Genomic DNA, 20,501 nt, shown 5'->3' on the forward strand with positions numbered 1-20,501 from the left:
TACTGTAGTTATTAGTGAGCATCTGTTATTCTAGTCCATTTCCAACCTTCACAAATAATGCCTTTCTGATGTTTCTTGTGCTGGTGCTGCCATGAAGAATTTGAACACTTATAAACAAAGGTCTGTGCAGAGTACTATTTACATTATATATATATATATATATATATATATATATATATATATATATATATATATATATATATATATATATATATATATATATATAATATATATACACACATACATACACACATATATATGTATATACACATACATACAGATACATACACACATACATATATTGCTCACACACACAAACACACATGCACACTTGAAATCACCAGAAAACATAATATATGTACGTGCAGATGAACCACAGGGAAAAATGAAATACTGGGATAATTCCTGACTGGGTTTCCCTTGAGTTTTCTGAGACATTGTTAAAAGACACTGATACATTGTGGTAGAAACTTGACAATTATGAGTTAGAGTGATAGGAGAAACGAAGATACAGACAGTGGGAAAAGATGTTTACCACTGATTAGTAGAAAAAAAGAGAGGAACAGCAAATTCATTAGTGACAGAGGTCAGTGGTCCATTTACAAATCTTGTGAGCCCACCAACTTAAGTAAACAAGATTATATTTTTTCTACCTTCAGATGTGAATATTTTCCATAATGTTTGCATATTTATTTTTACTGTCACTCCAGCATATATATTGTATCTGCCACTATGCATCAGTCCTTTTAAAAATATCTTAGGAAAATAAAGCTAAACTGGGCAGGATGCACACTCAAGAGGTTCATTTTGCCTTGTGGTGCATCAGCGTACTCTAGATGAAATTCAGCATTAAAGTTCGTATTTGTAGCATGAGTGGGATTTAAAGCCAAGAACTTTGCTGTATAGTACATGGCATTGCTCTACCACTGAGCTCCAGGAGCTTTGAACTTTATCATATTCAACTCCTATAATACTGAAGTATAGCAGCTTTTGTGAATAAGTAGCAAATGTAACCACCATTGAAAGTGTACAGGGGAAATATTCCAAATTGCAGTGTAGGCGGAGAACTACATAGTAATCTAAATATAAAAAACCCTAATTCACTTTATATTCACATGGATCTATGCATCACCAAGTAGGGATGCGAACCCACAGGAAGTTCAGTACCTGCACAGGTAGAAACTCGAACTACAAATTTACAAACCTAAGAGATTACCAAATTTTATTTGGCTGATGTATTGCTGAACATGAATCAGTAACAAATGCCTCCAGTATTTTATTGTGAAGCACTTCAGGAAGCACACAACATTCAAGAAAGTTCATATATATATATATATATATATATATATATATATATATATATATATATATATATATATATATATATATATATATATATATATATATATATATATATATTATATCTCCTGTACCCACGAGCATGATTGGTTGGAGGGAAGAGCTGGTGGGTGCAAAAACTCAGGGGTACTAACGCATTTCCCCATAAGGAATTAATTGGTTTTCCTGCCCCAAAATACCCCCATAAAAAAAAAAACATTTTTAGACACAATAATAGGGCTTTTGGTGGCTATGTAAGTAGTACTGATTGAAAGATACCGTATTTGCTGGCGTATTAGACGCACTTTTTTTTTTTCAAATGTATCAAAAAACTGCCCAGCTTCCAATGCGACCGTATAACGGATGTTAGACCGAGCGCCTAGCCTGCGGCCAGCATACTGGTGTGTTGTTAATAATAAAACAGTGAAAAACAAGCCCACCGTATATTTCCGCGTGCAAGACGACCTTTGAATCCGAAAATTCACTCCTAAAAATTAGACGTCGTCTTGTACCACGATTCTAAAAATCAAACCTTAAATTGTTCCAAGTGGTGTGTATCGGTGGGCTCAGTCATTATAACTCGGCCAGGCCTCGGTGCGATAACCACCGACATACGCGAAAAGATTCACATTGTGAAATAAATTGATAATAAAGATAATAAAACCATTTTTACCTTATATATTATTGGCATATCTTCATAATAAATACCCCATTCGAGGAATAGTTCTACTTTTTATCAATGGAATCAACTTGTATCAGAAAATGTAAACATCGAGTTATGGTTGCGCTCACAGCAACCTTTGTCTTTCTGTAACCTTCAGTAATTTTAATGGTAGTGTTATTACGTTAATAATAACATTTAGAATAACATTCATTTTTTCATTAAAAATTCATTATAATTCTGATGGTAAATAGCACAATTTCAGTCATACGAACGATAATTGTGTACGATAATTATCGTACATTATCGTATTGTTATTAGGGGTTGTTTGTGATTGGCGATGAAACGTAAACAAAACAATGGTTTCCCTTTTAGGCGACATTTGTAGGAAAAACATGATATAGCATCGGCTTTGTTATTTCGTTTATTTTGAATTTCTAAGGATACAGTAAATAAAACAGCATTTGTAATAACATCATCTTTACATAACGAGTATTTCATGAGATACCTGTTGTTGCAAAAACTAGACTATACACACTTGGTATGTAATTGAGCAGTCGTCTTATACGCACAGAAATGAGTTACATTAATGAAAATTGCCATAATTTTTTACCTGGTCTTATCTAAAGGTTGTCTTATACATGGAAAGATATGGTAATCATTACAGTAAAGTGTGTGACTGGAATAAAGTATGAAATCATATGTAAATTTACATTCACCTTTAAAGGAAACTAAATGAAATTTACCATGAATAAACAACGTTTATGTGTTACCGCGACAGGCCACCACGGCGGCGCCATGAATTTGTTTACTTCCACTCATTGCAAGTGGCTGACAGGCTAACTGCCCACGTATCGTAAGCAATTTTGCGTGTGTGATAACAGACTGATAATTCGGCTTGTTTTCAATATGTATTTTATTATAGATAAATAAGAAAATATTGAGAACAAGCCGCTAACTGCCGACGTATCGTAAGAAATTTTTCCTAAGTTTGTGATAACACATAATTCGGCTCGTGAGTCGTGCCTCCAGTTACTCGTGACCCCATACACTCGTGGGTGCAGGTTCCGCATATGTGAATGTGTTATGGAGTTCTACACAGGCGTAAGAGATGATACCGTTAATAGCAAGAAAGCTTTGTAAATTTGGTACTTTCTGAACATGCATGATACAATATATACAAAATAATATGGCACCATTGGAATAGTTGAAGTAAAAAACTGTATTCCTTAACAGTGTTCTCGCTAAACGTAGTGTTTCTGCTAGTCACGGTTTATCAAGGAATAAAGCCCATCTGTATAAAGCCATTCTTCTGGTGTGTGTTATTTGTTGCTGGTGGCTCAGTGCACTGATGCATTGTTCACTTGATGCAGAAGGTTGTCAATTTATATCCAACTTTAGGCAGGTAATTACAATTAATATAGATCATTTTGATGGGACCACTGCTTAGGCATGTGAAAAAAATCTGAGATTGGATGTACAGTGAATTAGAGGTTTGTTGCTTTGCCATATATGTCTCCCTCCATACTATTCTCCATACATATTAATGATGGTATAGTCCATGGATCATTAAAATCTTTGTCAGTCATAATATCCCTTTCAAGTATGCAGACCTGTGCAGTGTAGTCATTATGCAGCAAGATAAATACAGTACTAAAATATGAGGTTTACTACATAAAGTAATTTTTGACAGTATTGGTATGTTATATCCTTATCTGATTATGTCTTCATTTCCTTTTGGATAATCAGAATTTGTATAAAGCTAAAACATGAGTGTTGGTTGGTAGGATATAAATGCCATGTAACTTAAGATATATGTAACTGTAACTGACAGTAAATTGTATTCTAATATAAATATTCTCTTTTTCTTGGTTTGAATGGAATTCTCTCTTCATATACATGTTTTTGGAAAGACTATTATTGTTTTATATTGATGATGATTATGATTATTCATGCTTCATAGAAGTTGTAATGTTAAGCAGTGTTTGTGAACCAAAGATGTTTTCTTCTTCCAACTGGGAAAGTTTTGGAATGAAAAATGACTGAATAAGTGAATAAGAAAATTTTATATTGTATGCTTGAATGATGATTGTGATATGAGATGAACATGAAATGTAAAACTCAAAAAAGACATGGAATGTATTTACATGTGCTTCCGCTTTTCAGTATTGTTAAGTTTACAACGATGCCCAGCACAAATAAGGAATAAGAGTTAAAGAGAGGGCAAAATTAACCCAGAACACAGGGTTCTGCCAGATTCTGTAATTTAAGTTTCTGTTTATTTAAAGGCAGCTATTACTCATTCTTCCTTTTCAGAATTTTTTATTACAGAATATGGTTTACCTGGAAAATTGGGGTGACCAAGTCTGTAAACTGGCTCAAGTTTCAAATGGACCATGAATGGAGAAATTGTAAAGCATAAAGATTTACAACTTAAGACCAATTTTTGATAATTCGCTGCCTTCTCATTACTTTTGGGTTATGGTAAAGTATTTCTGTAAATGCAGGAACAATTAAGGGTATTAGTACTTCATGTTAACTGGTTGGTAGTTGTGAAACATGGCATTAACTGACAGTTTCTTTGGTATTCCTTTAAGCTAGTACTAGGGCAATTAAATTTATCAGAGAAAGTCTAAGAATTTTCTTCGAAATATACTATGAACTAATCTAATAGGCTTTTTACACAGAAATTAAAACTGTTTTAAGTATGTACTGTTATTATACCTCCACTAATGTGTGATATGCTTTATTTTGCACATAGATTTGGCTCTATCATGTAGCTTCACAACTGGATTAATTTTGAGAAGTAAAGCAGTTTAGCATTATTTATTTCTGGACTCCAGTATCTAGACATTGTTATGCTAATAAATTAGGTATCAATCACCAGAATTTGGATTTCTTAGCTTTCATTAATAGACCTGATGTTATGCCTGAATTTAGCATAAAAAAAAAGAAACTGAAAGTGCTTTTGTTTTGCCTTGAATATGTATGTTACATTGTTCATTGCTCAGTCACGTTCATTGATTGTTTTACAGTTGCATAAATTTCAAGGCAAAAAAGTTTTTGAAATTGATTATCTTCTTTCTTCAGTTAGATAAGTCAGATTTTATTCCTATTTTTGGAAGTCTGAATTAACATGTTATTTTGTTCATTAGTATTTTGTCACTGTGAAGCTCTCAAAATCTCATCCGGTTCAGTTTATTTCCCACTGAAAAGTAGTAAGTAGTATCTAATTACAGCGTAGTCTACCCTTTGATGATGATAGTGAAGCATTGTGAGAAGGATTTTAAGCTGTACTGTGAAAGTTGTTGCTTATACTTGAACTGAAAATTTAAGTAGCCATGATGTTAACATAAGTGGTTTAATATACTTTTAGTGTAAATGTAAATACAGAAAGAAGGATGCATTTTACTGCAGATTCAGTTTTTATTGTTAGTGATGAGTGTTTTTTTTTAATGTGTTTGCTGGGCACAAAATTCAAGGTTTTGTAGTTGTATATTTGATTGAGTTGAGGATTATATATTTTTTCTATTTTGGTTCAATAATATTTTAGGAATTTTTATAGTATTTCCATGCTATGATCTGAGAAATCTTGACAATGGTAAAACTACAAATGCATAGTTTTTTTGGTGCTATGGTTTAGGAAGGAAATACAGGTGCATGAGTATTTAGAACTTAAAATCCCCTTCCTCTTCTCGAGCCTCCAAAATTATGTGTAAGAAACTAACATCTGTTTAAAATTGAAGTTGGATGTCAGTTAGGGGACACATGCAAAGAAGCTTTTATTAGCTGACAAAGGAATGGTACAGCATTGACAGCTGTAAAGTCCCTCCTTTTTTTTTAAATGTCACGTAAGATTCGTGCATAAGATCGGTAGCTATGTTAATCTTCATTAAAATCTAGTAGGGCTAGAATTAGTATATCAGAAGTTTCGTATTTTGGGATTTTGTGTCATATTCAAACATTTTAAGCTACAAGCCAGTGTGAGATAGAATTATCTTGAATAGATGAAAGCTGAAGTTTGTTTTATGCTAAACTACAAAAGAAAACAGTGTTGAAGAGGACAGTTTTCTGAGCATGTAAATTCTGTGCTGTAATTCAAACATTTCTTTGATATACTTTGGTAATTTTTCATAAAAGTTGACTAAAAGCCCCAAGGGCTGTAAATTAGATTTGGGAAGTGTGACATTTTGAGGTTAGAAGAATTATTAACTTCGAAGAGCTGTAAAAGATTGCACTTAAAACACCCTGCAAAGAGAGGATTGTATGAAGTTGTAAATGACTATGTTGGAGAAAAAGAATTTTATTCTACCAGCAGCCCTAATGTAATTTCAATGATGATGATGAATGATGACCTCCCTTGCATCAAGGGAGTTGCTGTGTTCAGATCAGATCCTCTCCTAAGAATTGTGGCTCTGCTTGTACAGAATGGCTTGTATCTCGATAGGGGTAATATTACCTTGGCATGACTTCAATTTTTTTAGAATAGTCATACCTTCCTAGTTTCTGATGTGGAGTTATGTTTTTTCAAGTTTTCATTGGAAGTGAAGCATCTAGTACTGTATGATAGAAGTCAGTGCATTTGCCCTCTAGGATTAGATATCTTTGTCAGATTATCTAGAACATAGCGAGAAGGAGTATACTGTATAATTGTTTATTTTGCTTTGCAGAATATATAACTATTTAATGTTTCACTTGCAACTGTGATGAATATTTGTTTACTTGTACAGTATAGAAAATACAATTTGTTTTAATATTTATAGCTTTTCATTTCCTCTCCTTTAGCACAGCAACTAGAGCTGCAGTTCATACTAGTTGATATACTTATAAAAACAAAACTGCTTTTTATGCAAAGGTATTTGCCATTGTGTGGTTGAACAGCGGATACCCATCCATTCAGTCATCTTCCATCTTCCACACAATGGGAGGTTTATGAGGTGCAGTGCCGAAGGCTAAGAAAAACTGTTAAAATCAGTTAATTTCTCTTGGCCTCATGCCAGAGAAGCCGACAACATCTGTGGGAAAAGTATCACTCAAAGAGGATAAGATTACACCATGTAATTGTATATCTTGAAAGGGCATTTGCCAGAGTACTGAGACGATGTCATGGCCATTAGTAAGGCAAAAAGTACCAGAAGGCTCAAGTTGGTGGCTTTGACTTACATCGCAGTGTTGATGGAACTGGTACGGAGATTCAGGACGTCCAAGAGGAGGAGCTGGTCATTATCACCCCTCTCTTCAAAGATGTCTTCAAGACATTCGTGGGCATGATCGTCGGCAACGTTCAATAATGTGTCATTGACATATCGGTATTATATGATGGGGTTTCCAATTTCCTGGAAGACTTCTTCATGCAACCCATGAAGATGTTTGCAGAGTACACCTAAGGGGGAACCCACTGCAGTACCACTTGTCTATTAATACGTCTTGCCCACTGGGCATGTGAAGTGGACTTCTTGGTACAAATGCCAAGAAGACACTCCATGGTCTCCTTTGGGATGCTGATAGGAGATAGGGAGTCATCTTTGTACACGTTTCAGATGATGTAGTTAATGGTTCTGTTAACTAGCACGCTTGTGGATATGGATTCAGTGTCAAGAGAGGCTGTGTTACCTTTGTTGATACTGCTACAGACAAGATAAAGAATTCTGTGGAGGAGACAAAGCTGCAGTGGGAAGGGTGGATGGCACCTTGATTTCGCTAACTTAAGGGAAAGTGAAAAACCCACCAAATAATATACAGTAGAAAGGTTGTGAAGACCTTCAGAAAGACCACTAACAAAGGTGCCCTCTCATGTCTCAAGGACACACCTGAAGCACTTCATTCATTAGCTGGAACTGATTGGCCTACATCCAGCATTCCTTCTCCCAATAACATTACTTCGAAAAAGAAAATTAATTTTAAATGGCCATATATAGAATAAAAAAAAGTGAAAAATTATGCAGTTTCCCGTTTAACATGATGGTCGTCTTTCAGTTTTATTTTAGGAGGGGCCAGCATTGGACCTCATTTGTATAGTGTTAATTTTAAATGTAGACTGCCAAGTCAAGCATTGGCGCTCTTTTAGCCCATTCAGCAATTAGGACAGTGAAAAGAGGGAGATGCAGTGGTTAGACAGCAAGCTCAAGAGATCCAGAAAATAAAAGAGATGAAGTACAAAGGGACGTTGTAAAGAACAGCAACCCCAGAGTACCTGAGGGTTGTTTATCTTAACAAGCTAATATTTGGGGTGGCTGATGTTAACAAGCTCATTCTAATACTGGCGGTGCATCTGTTTGTTGTCGGCCAAATGGAATGTCCCTTCGCCGTGTTCAGTAGAGGGTGGCTGGCTGATGTTAACAAGTTCATTCTGAGGATAGCCAATCTTTACATGGGTACTCTGGGGTTGCGGATCTTTACAACGTCCGTACAAAGATATAAAGGTGAAACGGGAAAAAACCCACAGTTGCGATAAGAAATAATAATTAGAGAAGTTGGACAGCCATATTAAAGAAAGGAAGTGGGGATGGAGGTAAAGCAAAAGGCCAAACGGGTGCAGCTAGGGTCCGATGGGACCCAGCAAACACCTTTAGTAATGCCTGCGTGGCACCACATGAGGTGCACTAACGACGAAAGATTGAACCAGATGGCCACAGAAGAATAACATAGTACAGTTGTGTATCGTTTGGTTCAAGAAGCCCAGGTGCAACAGCATACTAAGCTAAACTTCTGAGTCCCGACACATCCAGCTATAGGTCTAGGACTCTAGAATCAAACGAACAACGTGAAGGCAAATCGCCTCTAATGATGAAATGGGTCCTGGCAGGGAGTTGTAAAGAGAAAGATCTCCACAAATTGCTTATTGAAGACATAGTAAAACAAAATCTGTCGTGTATCAAATAAATAATGAACTAAATGGATATTAACGATATGAAAAACTTGGATAAAAAAGGGAAAAGGTAAGCGCTTTGTGGAATTACGGTAAATCAGAGGTGCAGTTACAAAAACGATTCATCCCCTTGCGAATCGGCTGATGATTAACCAATGTTAGCTAGCATATAGCATTGTCACACACAAAATTGAATTCACCTTCATTACTCATTATAAATGAGTATATATAAGCGCGTTGACGAACATTTACCATTCCAGTGAGATTTATAATGTTTTACGGATAAATGTGGTAATCATCATCATGATAGAAACAAATTTTTTCCTCAATTTTCGCGATTAAAGAAAACGTCGCTTACTATAAAGATGTTTGCTGCCTCAGCGTGAAACGTTGACAACCAAACTTCAATCTGTGTTTATGTTTAAGGAAACTGAAAGTCGAAAATGCCGACGGCGAAAATGAATTCAGAAGGTGAAGATGGACAGTTTTCCTTGCAGTCAGTTGAAGATGAGAGCGCAAATGCAAAACCTCCAGATACAGCTGAAATTGCAACAGTTAAAACTGAAGACGAAGAGGCGAAGCCAGTTACCTCAGAACCTAGTCGACCCACGGAGACCAAAAGACAGACGGCTAACCCTAAGTACGTGTCTCGACCCGGCACTGGAGTGAAAAGGTCCTTAAGCCACTGTTCTGGTGTAGGAAGATCAGATGTCAGTAAGTACAGCGATAGTTTTGCTGATGTGCTAACGTACCTTAACAGGGAGGCTAGGCTAGCCTCCCTTACCGATATTAAAGGCTAGCCAAGATAGTCTAGGCATACCCTAGGTAAGTTAAGGATAGGCTAGCGTAATTTTTCTTAATTTAGTTTCCGATTGGCTGTTTGCCCAACCATGGGAAAAATAAGCCAGGTAGTGAATGTATTATCAGGTTTACTAGCCTTTAACCTTAAGGGACCAGTTAATGACTGCAGGCTGCCAATTTTCCATAAAAAATAAAAGTCAAAATTAGAGGAGACATACTTTGTTGTATTGTTTCCAGGAATGTAATCCTTGATATTTAACTAATTTCTTTTCTGACCCAGTATTTACTAATCGTGCCTCAAATAACGTAAAATTTTATGGTAATTTTGTCCCATCGTTCCAATTGGCGGGACTGTTTCCATTCAGACACGTACTTTGGCACTGACTACGACCCAAACAAACAAACCAGGGGGAACTATCTAGTAGCTTCGTGGTGGTGATGGCACTATAACTTGACTTTTTCTACAGTTTTTTGGTTGCTAATTATGAATTTACCTTTAATTTTTGGCGCTCGAGTGTAATTAACCCCAGAAGTCCATCCAGCAAGGGGTTTCCATACGCGATCTTCACAAGACAGAGCACGGGTATGTCTGTTTCGAACGGTTCATATCCCATCCGGCAAGTGCAATAACTTATTGACATATGGGTACCCCCCCGGGCCAGTACTAAACATGGCGAAGGGACATTCCATTTGGCCGACAATGAACTGATGCACCGCCAGTATCAGAACCCCAAAAAGTGTAGAAAAAACTAGTTGAAAAGGTAAAAACAGGTGCAGAGCTAATGTACAGAATTACCACAAACCAAAACCTAACCTAACCTAGAATATCGCATCCTGACCAAACCCAACTTAACCTAACCTTATGTAGGGTGCCATCCCCTGACTTGGTGGGGGCTTTGCCACCCCAACTCCCCAACTCTTGTAACACTGAACATCAAACATGTGGACTGGCCTAGGCTACCCTTTAATGGTAGTTGGTCCATACCATAATTATCCATCATGCAATGAGTTTATAAATACTAAGAAATATAATTGCACGGCTTACCTTACTCAAAATCGCAGTAGAACTAAGTATTAACTCCACAGCGGGGAATTCCTTGTAAATTAACTTTTTCTACAGTATTTTGTTGCTAATTAAGGATTTACCTTCAATTTTTTTGTCACACAATTGTAATTAACCAGTAATTAACCACAGGACTTCACCCAACAAGCTAGGGGACCCGATGGGAAAGTGGGGTTATGGATGGGGTATACCTCCAGAACAGGGTGATTTGCTCCCCTGCTTGTTATTGTCCTACAATTTAGGGGACACTTAAGGAAAGCTGGGTTATGGGTGGGGTAGACCATGGGGGTGTGAGAAGGCAATCAGATTTTACTGTATACAGCATTACAGAGATGAAAAACCCTTACACAAACGCAGGAGGAACAAGACGACAGAGGTAGCCATTACAAAAATAAATTCTTTCACTGCTACTGCTATTTCAAATGCTGCCACGCATGCGCACTCTTATAAGGGAGCTTTTGGTACACAGCCTGACTTCTTACTGAGGAAAAGGCAAGGTGGTCTTATCCAGCCAATCACATTACACCGTTAACTCTACGTTCAGGAAAACCCTCCAAATTCTTCGTACTTCACCCCAAATGGATGGTTAGGAATGGGTGAAACAACGGGTGGATTCACACTCCAAGTTACTTTAAGCCTATAACTTGCCACTCTTTGCCTGTTACCTGTGAGAACTGTTACATCGATTACCGGGAATTTAACGTATATTATTACAGCAATTACGAGATGTTAATTCATCTGCGTCAAGACCAAGACCTTTTAAAAAAAATAGTCTTAGCCCCAAGTGCAGTAGTGGGTGCAGACTGGATTTACAGAAAAAAAGCATTCAGGTGCGACAAAACGCACTCTCCTCCCGGGAAACAGGCTCGAAGTCCCTAAGGTAAGTTTCTTGGGGCTTTACGGTTTCTTAGTATATCGAATGGTGTTTTTTTTCTTAAGTTTATTTTGTGAGTTTGGAACTGCTGTGGACTGAATTGTGCCTTGGAAATTGATTTTCCCTATACTTTAGGGGCTGTTGGTAAAGGAGATGACATTTTATTTTGTACTGGCCTGTTATTTTCTAAGCCTCTGCTTGTTGCTTGGTAGAGTTTCTTGCCTTCCTAATGCGTTCCTACCTAACCCCCCCTTCCCTACTGTTTCCTCACTTCCCTCACTAGGTGCCAGTATGTTCTGTGTCTGTGCAGAACCTTCTGCCTACCCCGACTGCCGCTTCTCACCTTCCCCCTGCTCTCTCCCTGCCTTCCCCCACTTTCCTCCCCTTCCCTCAGCCGCCCCCTCTCTGCAATGAATGGCTCCCTGGTGTTTTACATGTCCGGAGTATGCTTCCATAATGTAAACATGTCTGCTTTGTTTGTGTGTGTTCTCCCCCCACCCAAAACCCCGAATTCCCGCAGTTTCCATTTACTGTTCTGTAGAGATAGGAGGCAAATAACACTAGGCTGACGACAACAAACAGACACGTCTCCTATATCAGCATCCCTAGAAGTATAGAAGAAACAAATTTCCAAGGTAAAACAGGTGCAGAGTTCATACTTAGAAATACCAAAATCACTGCTGTCTGACCATGAAGGTACCAGCCTTGGCTTCTTTGCAGCGATAGGGAGTTCACATGAATTGGCAATACTTGGTCCAAGTTGGGGGATGTCGGGTGGCTTTTGAGTAGATAGACATTTAATTTAATTCGGAAACGCCCAAAATGTACACGGAGTACATTCTAGATATCGTGAGTGGTCAATAATTCAGGGAACAAAATATTATCGTGACCCTTCATCTCAGTGGTTAAAAACGGAAATAAACGGTGACTGTGGGTCAAGGCATAGGTCTGTGAATCATACCGATCAGACACATTCTGATTGGTTAGATTTATTTATTCCATGGCCCTAGGGAAGGACTTGGGTCAAATGGGCATATGATTAGATGGATTTATTTTCCTGCAGCTGGGTCAGGATGACGCAGAATGGCAGCCTTAGGAACCACAGGGTAAGAGAAGTGCCGAACTATGGCCATCTTAAGAACTATTGGATAATGGTGCTGCATGGCACCATTCACGTCAACTGGGTATTTAAAAAAGTTACGTTCTGCACCATAGAAGTCACGTCGCCTGATAACTAAAAATCATTCACTCATTCATTCCGCAAAAAAAATTGTCAATCGGCAAATTGACATAAGTTGGCCAGGTAAGTTACTTTTTGGGTAGATTGAGGCATGCTGAACATCTTTTATTCTATGCAATTTTTTGTTGGATTTATTGTTAATGAGCTGTATGCACGTCCCTCGGATATACGAACATCTCAGCTTCAGTCTATGCTAAGTTAGCCTAAAGTGGACTGTTTTCTGCTACTTGCCAGCTGCCAAAATTGGTAGGAAAATTTTGGCAAATTTACAGCCAAGGAAATCACATTTCACCTGGGATGCATCCTAGCTTAACTTCCCTTAACCTAACCTGAGCTAGGGTGTCCCCTGTCTTGGCTGGGTGGTCTTGTCCCAATGGAACCCCCTTATCCTTCCATGTTTTAAAACATACATGCTAACCTACCTGGCAAAATAGCAGAAGTATTGTGTGCATTAGGCCCAGGCAAATTTCCATTGGCTGTGCCTTGCTTTGCAAATAATAAAATATGCTAATACATGGATGCATCCCAACCTAACCTTCATGTAACCTAATTTATCTTAGACTGCCATGCCCTTGCCTGGCCTGGGGTAGGATGAAGTGCGCAACCATTCTGCAGTATTCCTGCCTTTACTCCCTTTAACCTAATGTGTCATGACTTGGTGAGTGGACTTTGCCACTCCCTCAAGTCTGCCAATTCTTCCATATTTTAACAAACAAATGTATATACTAACCATAGATATATACTATAAATTATAGTGTTGGAAAGGATCCACTTGCAGATTGGTTCAACTAGGGTTTAATTTGTTTGTTTGGGTGGATCATAAAAGTTTGTTTGTTCTGACATATACAAACCGTCGGTCCTTTACATTAGGAATTACTTTCAGTGAAGCTGGAAATGGCCATTGAACTTTTGAACAAGGTAGTTAACGGCAGTTGCGTCTGGGAGACGGGGGTCCCTCCTGCCTGGACTTCCATTGAGCTGTTTTTTCCCGGTGTGATCTTTTCTTGTTCTTTTATGGTGAAAGCCTTTGATAAACCCTGTAAGCCCACCTTCCCCAGCATGTGCCCTGGGGTGGGTGGTAAGAAGTGTAATAGCTTTTGTTCTACAGGCAGTCCCTGGTTATCGGCGATCCGGTTTTACAATGCTTGTCTAGTGACGACGATAACTAGATTTTCGACACCGATTCCTGGTTATCATCGCTGATAACCGGTTATCGGCGCTGATCGCCGGTTATCAGCGGCGCTGATCACCAGTTATTGGTACCAATAACCAGGAATCGGTGCTATTATTGGCGATTTTCGGTTATCGTCACGCTGTCGGGAACGGAACCCCACCAATAACCGGGGACTGCCTGTAGTATTGACATGGACCCACATGCCCTTTGCTCTTCTTGCAGGGGGCATGTGTGTTCACATACTTCGTGTTCTGAGTGTTGTTCCTGGTCTGCTGAGCAGTGGGTGAAGTTTGAGGGGAGGAGACAGTACCGAATGAAGTCCGCCAAGGCTTCATCCGAGGGTTACATACCCCTGATGACTCCCTTGGTGGCTGACCCGTTGGGATTGTTTCTCCCTCCCGGCAAGCTTCCCTTTCTTGCTGCCTCTCCTTTGGGTGAGGACTCCCCTTCATGTTCTTCACTTGCTTCATCGGGTGTTGAAGGCCACTGGGGAACGGACAACCAGAACATCCTCTTGGGGGCCTCTCCTCGGAAAATAAGAAAGGAGCAAATGAGAGTGCAGTGTTGGTGGAGGAGCTGGTTACTCAGCCTGCCGATTTTCCTTGGCAAAGATCACTGGCGTACTCCCCCACTCCAGGTAGAAGCTATACCAGAAGCTCAAAGGAGGTTGGTGGGGTCTGCCCAGGTACAGCAAACCCCCCGTATTTGCATTTTCACTATTCCTGGACGTATGGACCTTCCCTGAAAAAAGCGGGATGCCATATCTTAAAAACTAACCGTAGAATCTTCTTGAAAATAATCTCTATATGTTTCCCACGCCCAAATTACATAAGCAATATCCTTGAACTATCCTAACCTAACCCAACCTAACCTAGAGGCATGGCAAGAAAAAACTGAGGCGCCCACTTGTCTGGCTGAACCATAATACATTTGGGGAATATGCTTCCCCCCCCCCCCGACTCACTGACTTGCAGGATTTTCTGTGGAATGTATCTATAAATTATTCGCGAAAAATTCGACAATTTGGGGACTTTTTCATTGGGAAATATTCACTAACTAGTGTATTTTGATGTTATTTTCCTGACTAAATACATTTTGTATGATAAAAAAAATGATTTACTAATTTTCAGATATTATTAAGATTAATAATAATAATAATAATAATATTAATAATAATAATAGCTCAAAGATAGGGAGAGAAACTGGTTTTCTCCCCTCCATTCAGGACAGACCCAACCTCATTAAAGTGAAGATAGATGCTTAGAATTGATACTATTGAAATATGAAAATTATATTAAAGCACTATTGAAATATGAAAATGATATGTAAGTGTTTCAGGATGATAGTGTAAGCATTTTTAGAGGGTACATTTTATAATAAAATAATGATTTATGGTACGTACTAATTTTCAAATATTAATGTCAACTTTATTAAGTTTAAATAATAACATTAAATAAAAATAATAATTCTCTCTCTCTCTCTCTCTCTCTCTCTTGTATTTAGATGAGAGAATTTTTCCGACATGTAATATGTACGTGTGTTTCTTTTGTAAGATAAATAAAGATTTACCTAATAAGTACTAATTTTCAAATATTCAGATTAATTGTAAGATAAATAAAGATTTTCCATAATTTGTGTACTCATTTTCAAATATTCAGATTAATATAATAATAATATTTTCCATGCATTTGTGTGCCCTCAGAAGCTCAAGTATTTTAATCTTTCAAAATGTAGGAGTTATTCTCTCTCTCTCTCTCTCTCTCTCTCTCTCTCTCAGGAAAAGACAAATTATGTGTGTGTTCATAGTGTTATAAAAATGTGTAGTAAAGGTATTGCATCTTTGGAAGACAAAAAACAAATATAGATTTTTTGTTGTCAGGGAGATTAAAGAGATAAACTCTCTCTCTCTCTCTCTCTCTCTCTCTCTCTCTCTCTCTCTCTCTCTCTCTCTCTCTCTCTCTCTCTCTCTCTCTCTCTCTCTTTCACCCCAGACAGCCTTGTTGAATACAAGTCGAAGTGGTAACTTTCTTTCTCTCTGCTTTGGCTGGAAGGCTTAGAAGTACGTATGTATATATTTTTAAGGTACTAATGTTTAAGATGACTTTGAAATTATATTAATAATATAATTTCAAAGATTAATACAGTAATAGGATAATAATTTAAGCTATATTTGATGTTGGATGATACTTTAAGCATACATTTGGTATTTGAACTTTCAAGAGGGGGGTTACGGTTAGCAAGTATTCGCAGATTTTAATTATTCGCGCGGGGTCTGGAACGCATCCCCCGTGAATACAGAGGGGGTTTTACTGTAGTTGGCCCCTCAGTCGTTCCTGGCACCAGTTCCCGGGTTGCGTCAGATAGTCAGTGGGAAGGTGTCTTCCATGGTGTACATAACCTTTCTTCTAGTTCAGATGCATCCAGCCCTGAACAGAGGCACAAGTGGCATAGCAGTGATAAATCAAGACCATTGAAAAGGTCTGCAGTTGATGAGTTTCGCACCCCTCAGGTGCCAGTGAAAAGAATTAAGGAGGCAATGCCTTCCTATAGTTTCTGGGGTAGTCCAGAAAAGTTCTCCCAAGTGCATGTAGAGGGAGAAAGGCAAGTGTTGGTTTTGAGAACCATATCTAAGAGTAAGCGTTCTTTATGTCAGTGCACATCTCAATGAATGAACCTCCTTTGGCCCCGATCAGCCAGTAGTCGACGAGAGCTTATTGGCGCCAAAGCACACAGTCCAGTAGTGCAGTCACTATTGAGCATTCTCTTGTGCCTGAGTCCTCTTCAAGTGACAAGCGCCCAGTTGCTCCTGAGCAGCCAGTAGCACACGAGCGCCTAGTAGCTGCCAAGCGCCCATTTGTGCCCGCTGGTACAGATTCGTCTGTACATTCTTCTAGAAGTTTGCCTTGGCGCCATCCCCCTTGCAACGAACGACAACAACTTCAGATGTGGATCCAATGCTTACGCCTATACAGCGACGCCTAGATAATATTCTAGGCATTTGGAAGAAACCTTCAAACCCCTCTACGTCTAAGGACTTGTCTTTTTTGCCCGTATCCGTGACGGATGAGGAAGGTGGCAAAGATGAGGAAGCAGAATCCCCTCCCTCAGCTTATGCATCGCTGCATAATTTTCTGCTTCGAAGTTTCCCTTCTTTTTTTCTATCTGGCTGCACCCGCTTCTCCTGCATCCACCTTTCAAATGAGTAATGTCGCTATTGAATCTTCAGGACTGCCTAATATGGAACTTTCAACTTCGGCCAGGAAGGCACTTAATGAGGTCGAGACCTGGCTCACTGATAAGAGGGAGCAAGGAAAATACAATTTTAGTTACCCTCCTTCCTACGCGACCGGAGAAGCTCCTTCCTTGGGTATGGCTGCCTCATCCCAAGGGGACTTCTCGAGCCTCATTGATTTGGTCTGTAGGTCAGCCTTTTCTGCGGCCAGAGTTAAGAGGGGATAGATCACATGATGGAGAATCTTTTCAAAGTATTTGAGATCGTAAGTTTTTTGGACTGGTCGGTAGGCGCCCTCACACGTAAAGCATAGGAATACGATTCCTTGCCTACGGAACTTTCTTCAGAAATCTTCAGAGTCCTTTCATGTATGGATAAAGGAATAAGGGATGGAGCACAGGAGTTGGCTTCACTGTTTGCCTTGGGAGTGTTAAAGAAGAGGGAGTTATGGTGTCTATACACCTCTAAAGGAGTAACTTTCAGAGGTCGGCACTCTTTTTTTTCTCCCGTCGAGAGCAGGTTTGTTCCCTCCTTCAGTTGTCAATGAAATTTCTTCTGCTTTACAGAAGAATCTACACATGATCTCCTAGCGAAGTCATTAAGGCACCTAAAGAAACTCTTTCTGGGGGTTTTAAATCATCATCTCCTCTACAACCCATTCCCTTTCGTGGTAGTAGGCAGAGATCCTCCTCAAGAGCAAGACCAACCATACGATTCCAGTCTCGCACTATTAAGAAGTCCTCCTCTAAACCTTCCTCAAGAAAGTGAATTGAGTGTCCTCCAGTAGGTGCCAGGCTCTTTCAATTTTGGGAGAAATGGAGCAAGAGATGGGTGGAGCAGTGGGTTGTGCAAGTGTTAAGGAACTGCTACGGGATCCCCTTCCTAGGAAGACTTCCCTTAGTCAAGACGCCAGTTGCCTTAACTGCCTACTCCAAGAGCTCGAGGAGATTTTTGGCCCTTGCAAGAGAAGTATCATCTCTCCTCGAAAAGAAGGTGATAGAGGTAGTTCCAAACATAAACTCAGAAGGGTTCTACAATCAGCTTTTTGTGGTCCCGAAGGCCTCAAGAGGATGGAGGCTGGTTCTGGATGTGAGCAGGGTTGGATCAAATACTGACTTTTTACAATTGAAATACAAATACAAATACTTTCGTTTGGGATTCCAAAAATACAAAATACAAATACAAATACTTTTGTTTCGGAATCCAAAAATACAAATACAAATACAAATACAAATACTTTTATTCCTAAATCTAGAAATACAAATACAAATACAAATACTTTTCTTCCTAAATCTAAAAATACAAATAAAAATAAATCACTGGTTCAGAAAATACAAATGAAAATACAAGTACTCTTATTTCAGATTTCAAAGCTACTAATAAAAAATCCTCCTGAAAATTTGCAAACTATATAACATTTTTTCACACAAGTTTATATCTGCATTCTATATATCATAATTGCATTTAATCATCATTAATGCCCGGAAGGTTTCTGGGCCAAGTTTTGCTCGCTCAGGAGTGTAAAAATTACCGGCCTTACTAAAGACTCTTTCAGATGGTGCCGACGTGGCACAGCACCCTAGAATATTTCTTGCAAAAGGCTTCAAAATGCTGAAGCTCTTGTTTTCACGCCAGTACCTCAGTGGATTCACGTCAAAAGCCAGAACACCTTCTTCTAGGTACGACTCAAGTTCTGCCTTTACCACTGTAGTGTCGCTTGTTGATGCGCTTACATTTATTTTCCCAGCTGGTGGCATGTAGGCAAAAAGACGAGGGCATTTTGCACTCATGTCAGCCTTGTCTTGATTGGTGCTTATGGTGATGAAAGGCTCCCTCTCTGGAATTGTGTTCTTCAAAGATGACTGAGTTGACTCTGAAATAATTAGGTCCACAATCTTCGAAATCTTTTCCTTTTTTATTTCCTCACATGGCAGCCATGCCAGCTTAAACCTGGGGTCCATGACAGCTGCGGCAATGACGTCAGTCTTCTCAAGAAACGGATGCAACCTTTTTTTGATAGAAGACTGTAGTGCATTAGCCAAGTTTAAGCAGTAGATTGGTTTACTTTCCGTGAATAGTTTGAGGCTGTGCTCAAGGCCAAATACAACTGGTGCATTGCAAGAAAGTGTCACCATGTTTTCTCCTTCTACTTGCAATGTCGCCTCTTGGAATGGTTCCAAAACTTTTATCACTTCTTTTAGCATTGCTATTTCCATTCCCTTCAATTCTTCTACGGTCTTGCATGATCCTAGGAGACGAATAGCTGAGTTGACACCATTGACATCTTTGAGAACTGACTTAAGCATAGTCAGTTGAGAGTTCCATCTAGTAGCATTGGCAGCCTGCAGTGAAACCCCAATCTTTTCCAAGAATGGTGCTGCCACAGTAGATCGACGTACTGCAGCTACAATACTACAGCACTTGTGTATCACAGTTGCAATTGCGCTGTTTCTGACACAGGGATCATTGAAGGCATCTCGTATGCAGAGTAGTTGTGTGTGTGCAAAGCAACTGGACCGATCCGGTGGAAGAAGGGCAAGGACCTCATTCAAATCAAGTTCTTCTTCCAAAATATCAAGGTTATCGGTGTCTCCATTTTCATCGATACTTTCTTTGCTCACTTCATTTCCATATAATCCTGGTAGACAGACATCAAATGCTCTCACCATAGACGAAGCATTGTCTGCAACCACCTTCCTCACCTTGCCACGAATTCCGAATTTAGTGACTATATCCTCATATGCTGTAGCAATATTCACAAATATAAATACAAATACAAAATACTTTTTTTCTGGGTGCCATGATACAAATACAAATACAAAATACTTTTTCTCTGGATGCTAAAATACAAATACAAATACATTAAAATTGTATTTAAATACAATTCAAATACAAATACAATTGTATTTGATCCACCCCTGGATGTAGGTGCCTTAAATGTCTTTATTTAGAAGACAAAATTCCGAATGGAGACAACCCGTTCAATCCTTTCATTCATTTGGCAAGGAGACTAGACGGTCTCGATAGACCTACAAGAAGCTTCCACATCCCATTACAGTACACCCAGACTCGGAAATATCTGAGTTTTGTGTTTCAGGAACAGGTGTTCGTATTTGCCTCACATTACCTCCGAGATGTGGAAAGGACTTTTAATGATTGCAGTACCCTAGGACCTTTATCAACAGCTACCTACATGGTATTGGGGGAGGGAGCATAGGAAGCATTCCTTCCTTCCTCTTCTCTTTGCCTT

At 39.0% G+C, this 20,501-nt stretch overlaps 1 protein-coding gene across 1 annotated transcript in view; it reads left to right on the plus strand.

Annotated features, from left to right (window-relative positions):
* The first annotated feature begins 9,230 nt into the window (after nt 1-9,230).
* Nucleotides 9,231-20,501, plus strand: part of Usp39 (ubiquitin specific protease 39) — a 79,891-nt gene continuing 68,620 nt past the window's right edge. Inside the window, exon 1 of the mRNA XM_067104814.1 lies at nt 9,231-9,581. Within this exon, the coding sequence (XP_066960915.1) occupies nt 9,311-9,581 (271 nt within the window). The 5' untranslated portion in view covers nt 9,231-9,310. The remainder of the gene's footprint in view (nt 9,582-20,501) is intronic.

The sequence above is a fragment of the Macrobrachium rosenbergii genome, chromosome 6, assembly GCF_040412425.1.
Source record: "Macrobrachium rosenbergii isolate ZJJX-2024 chromosome 6, ASM4041242v1, whole genome shotgun sequence".
NCBI lineage: Eukaryota > Metazoa > Arthropoda > Malacostraca > Decapoda > Palaemonidae > Macrobrachium > Macrobrachium rosenbergii.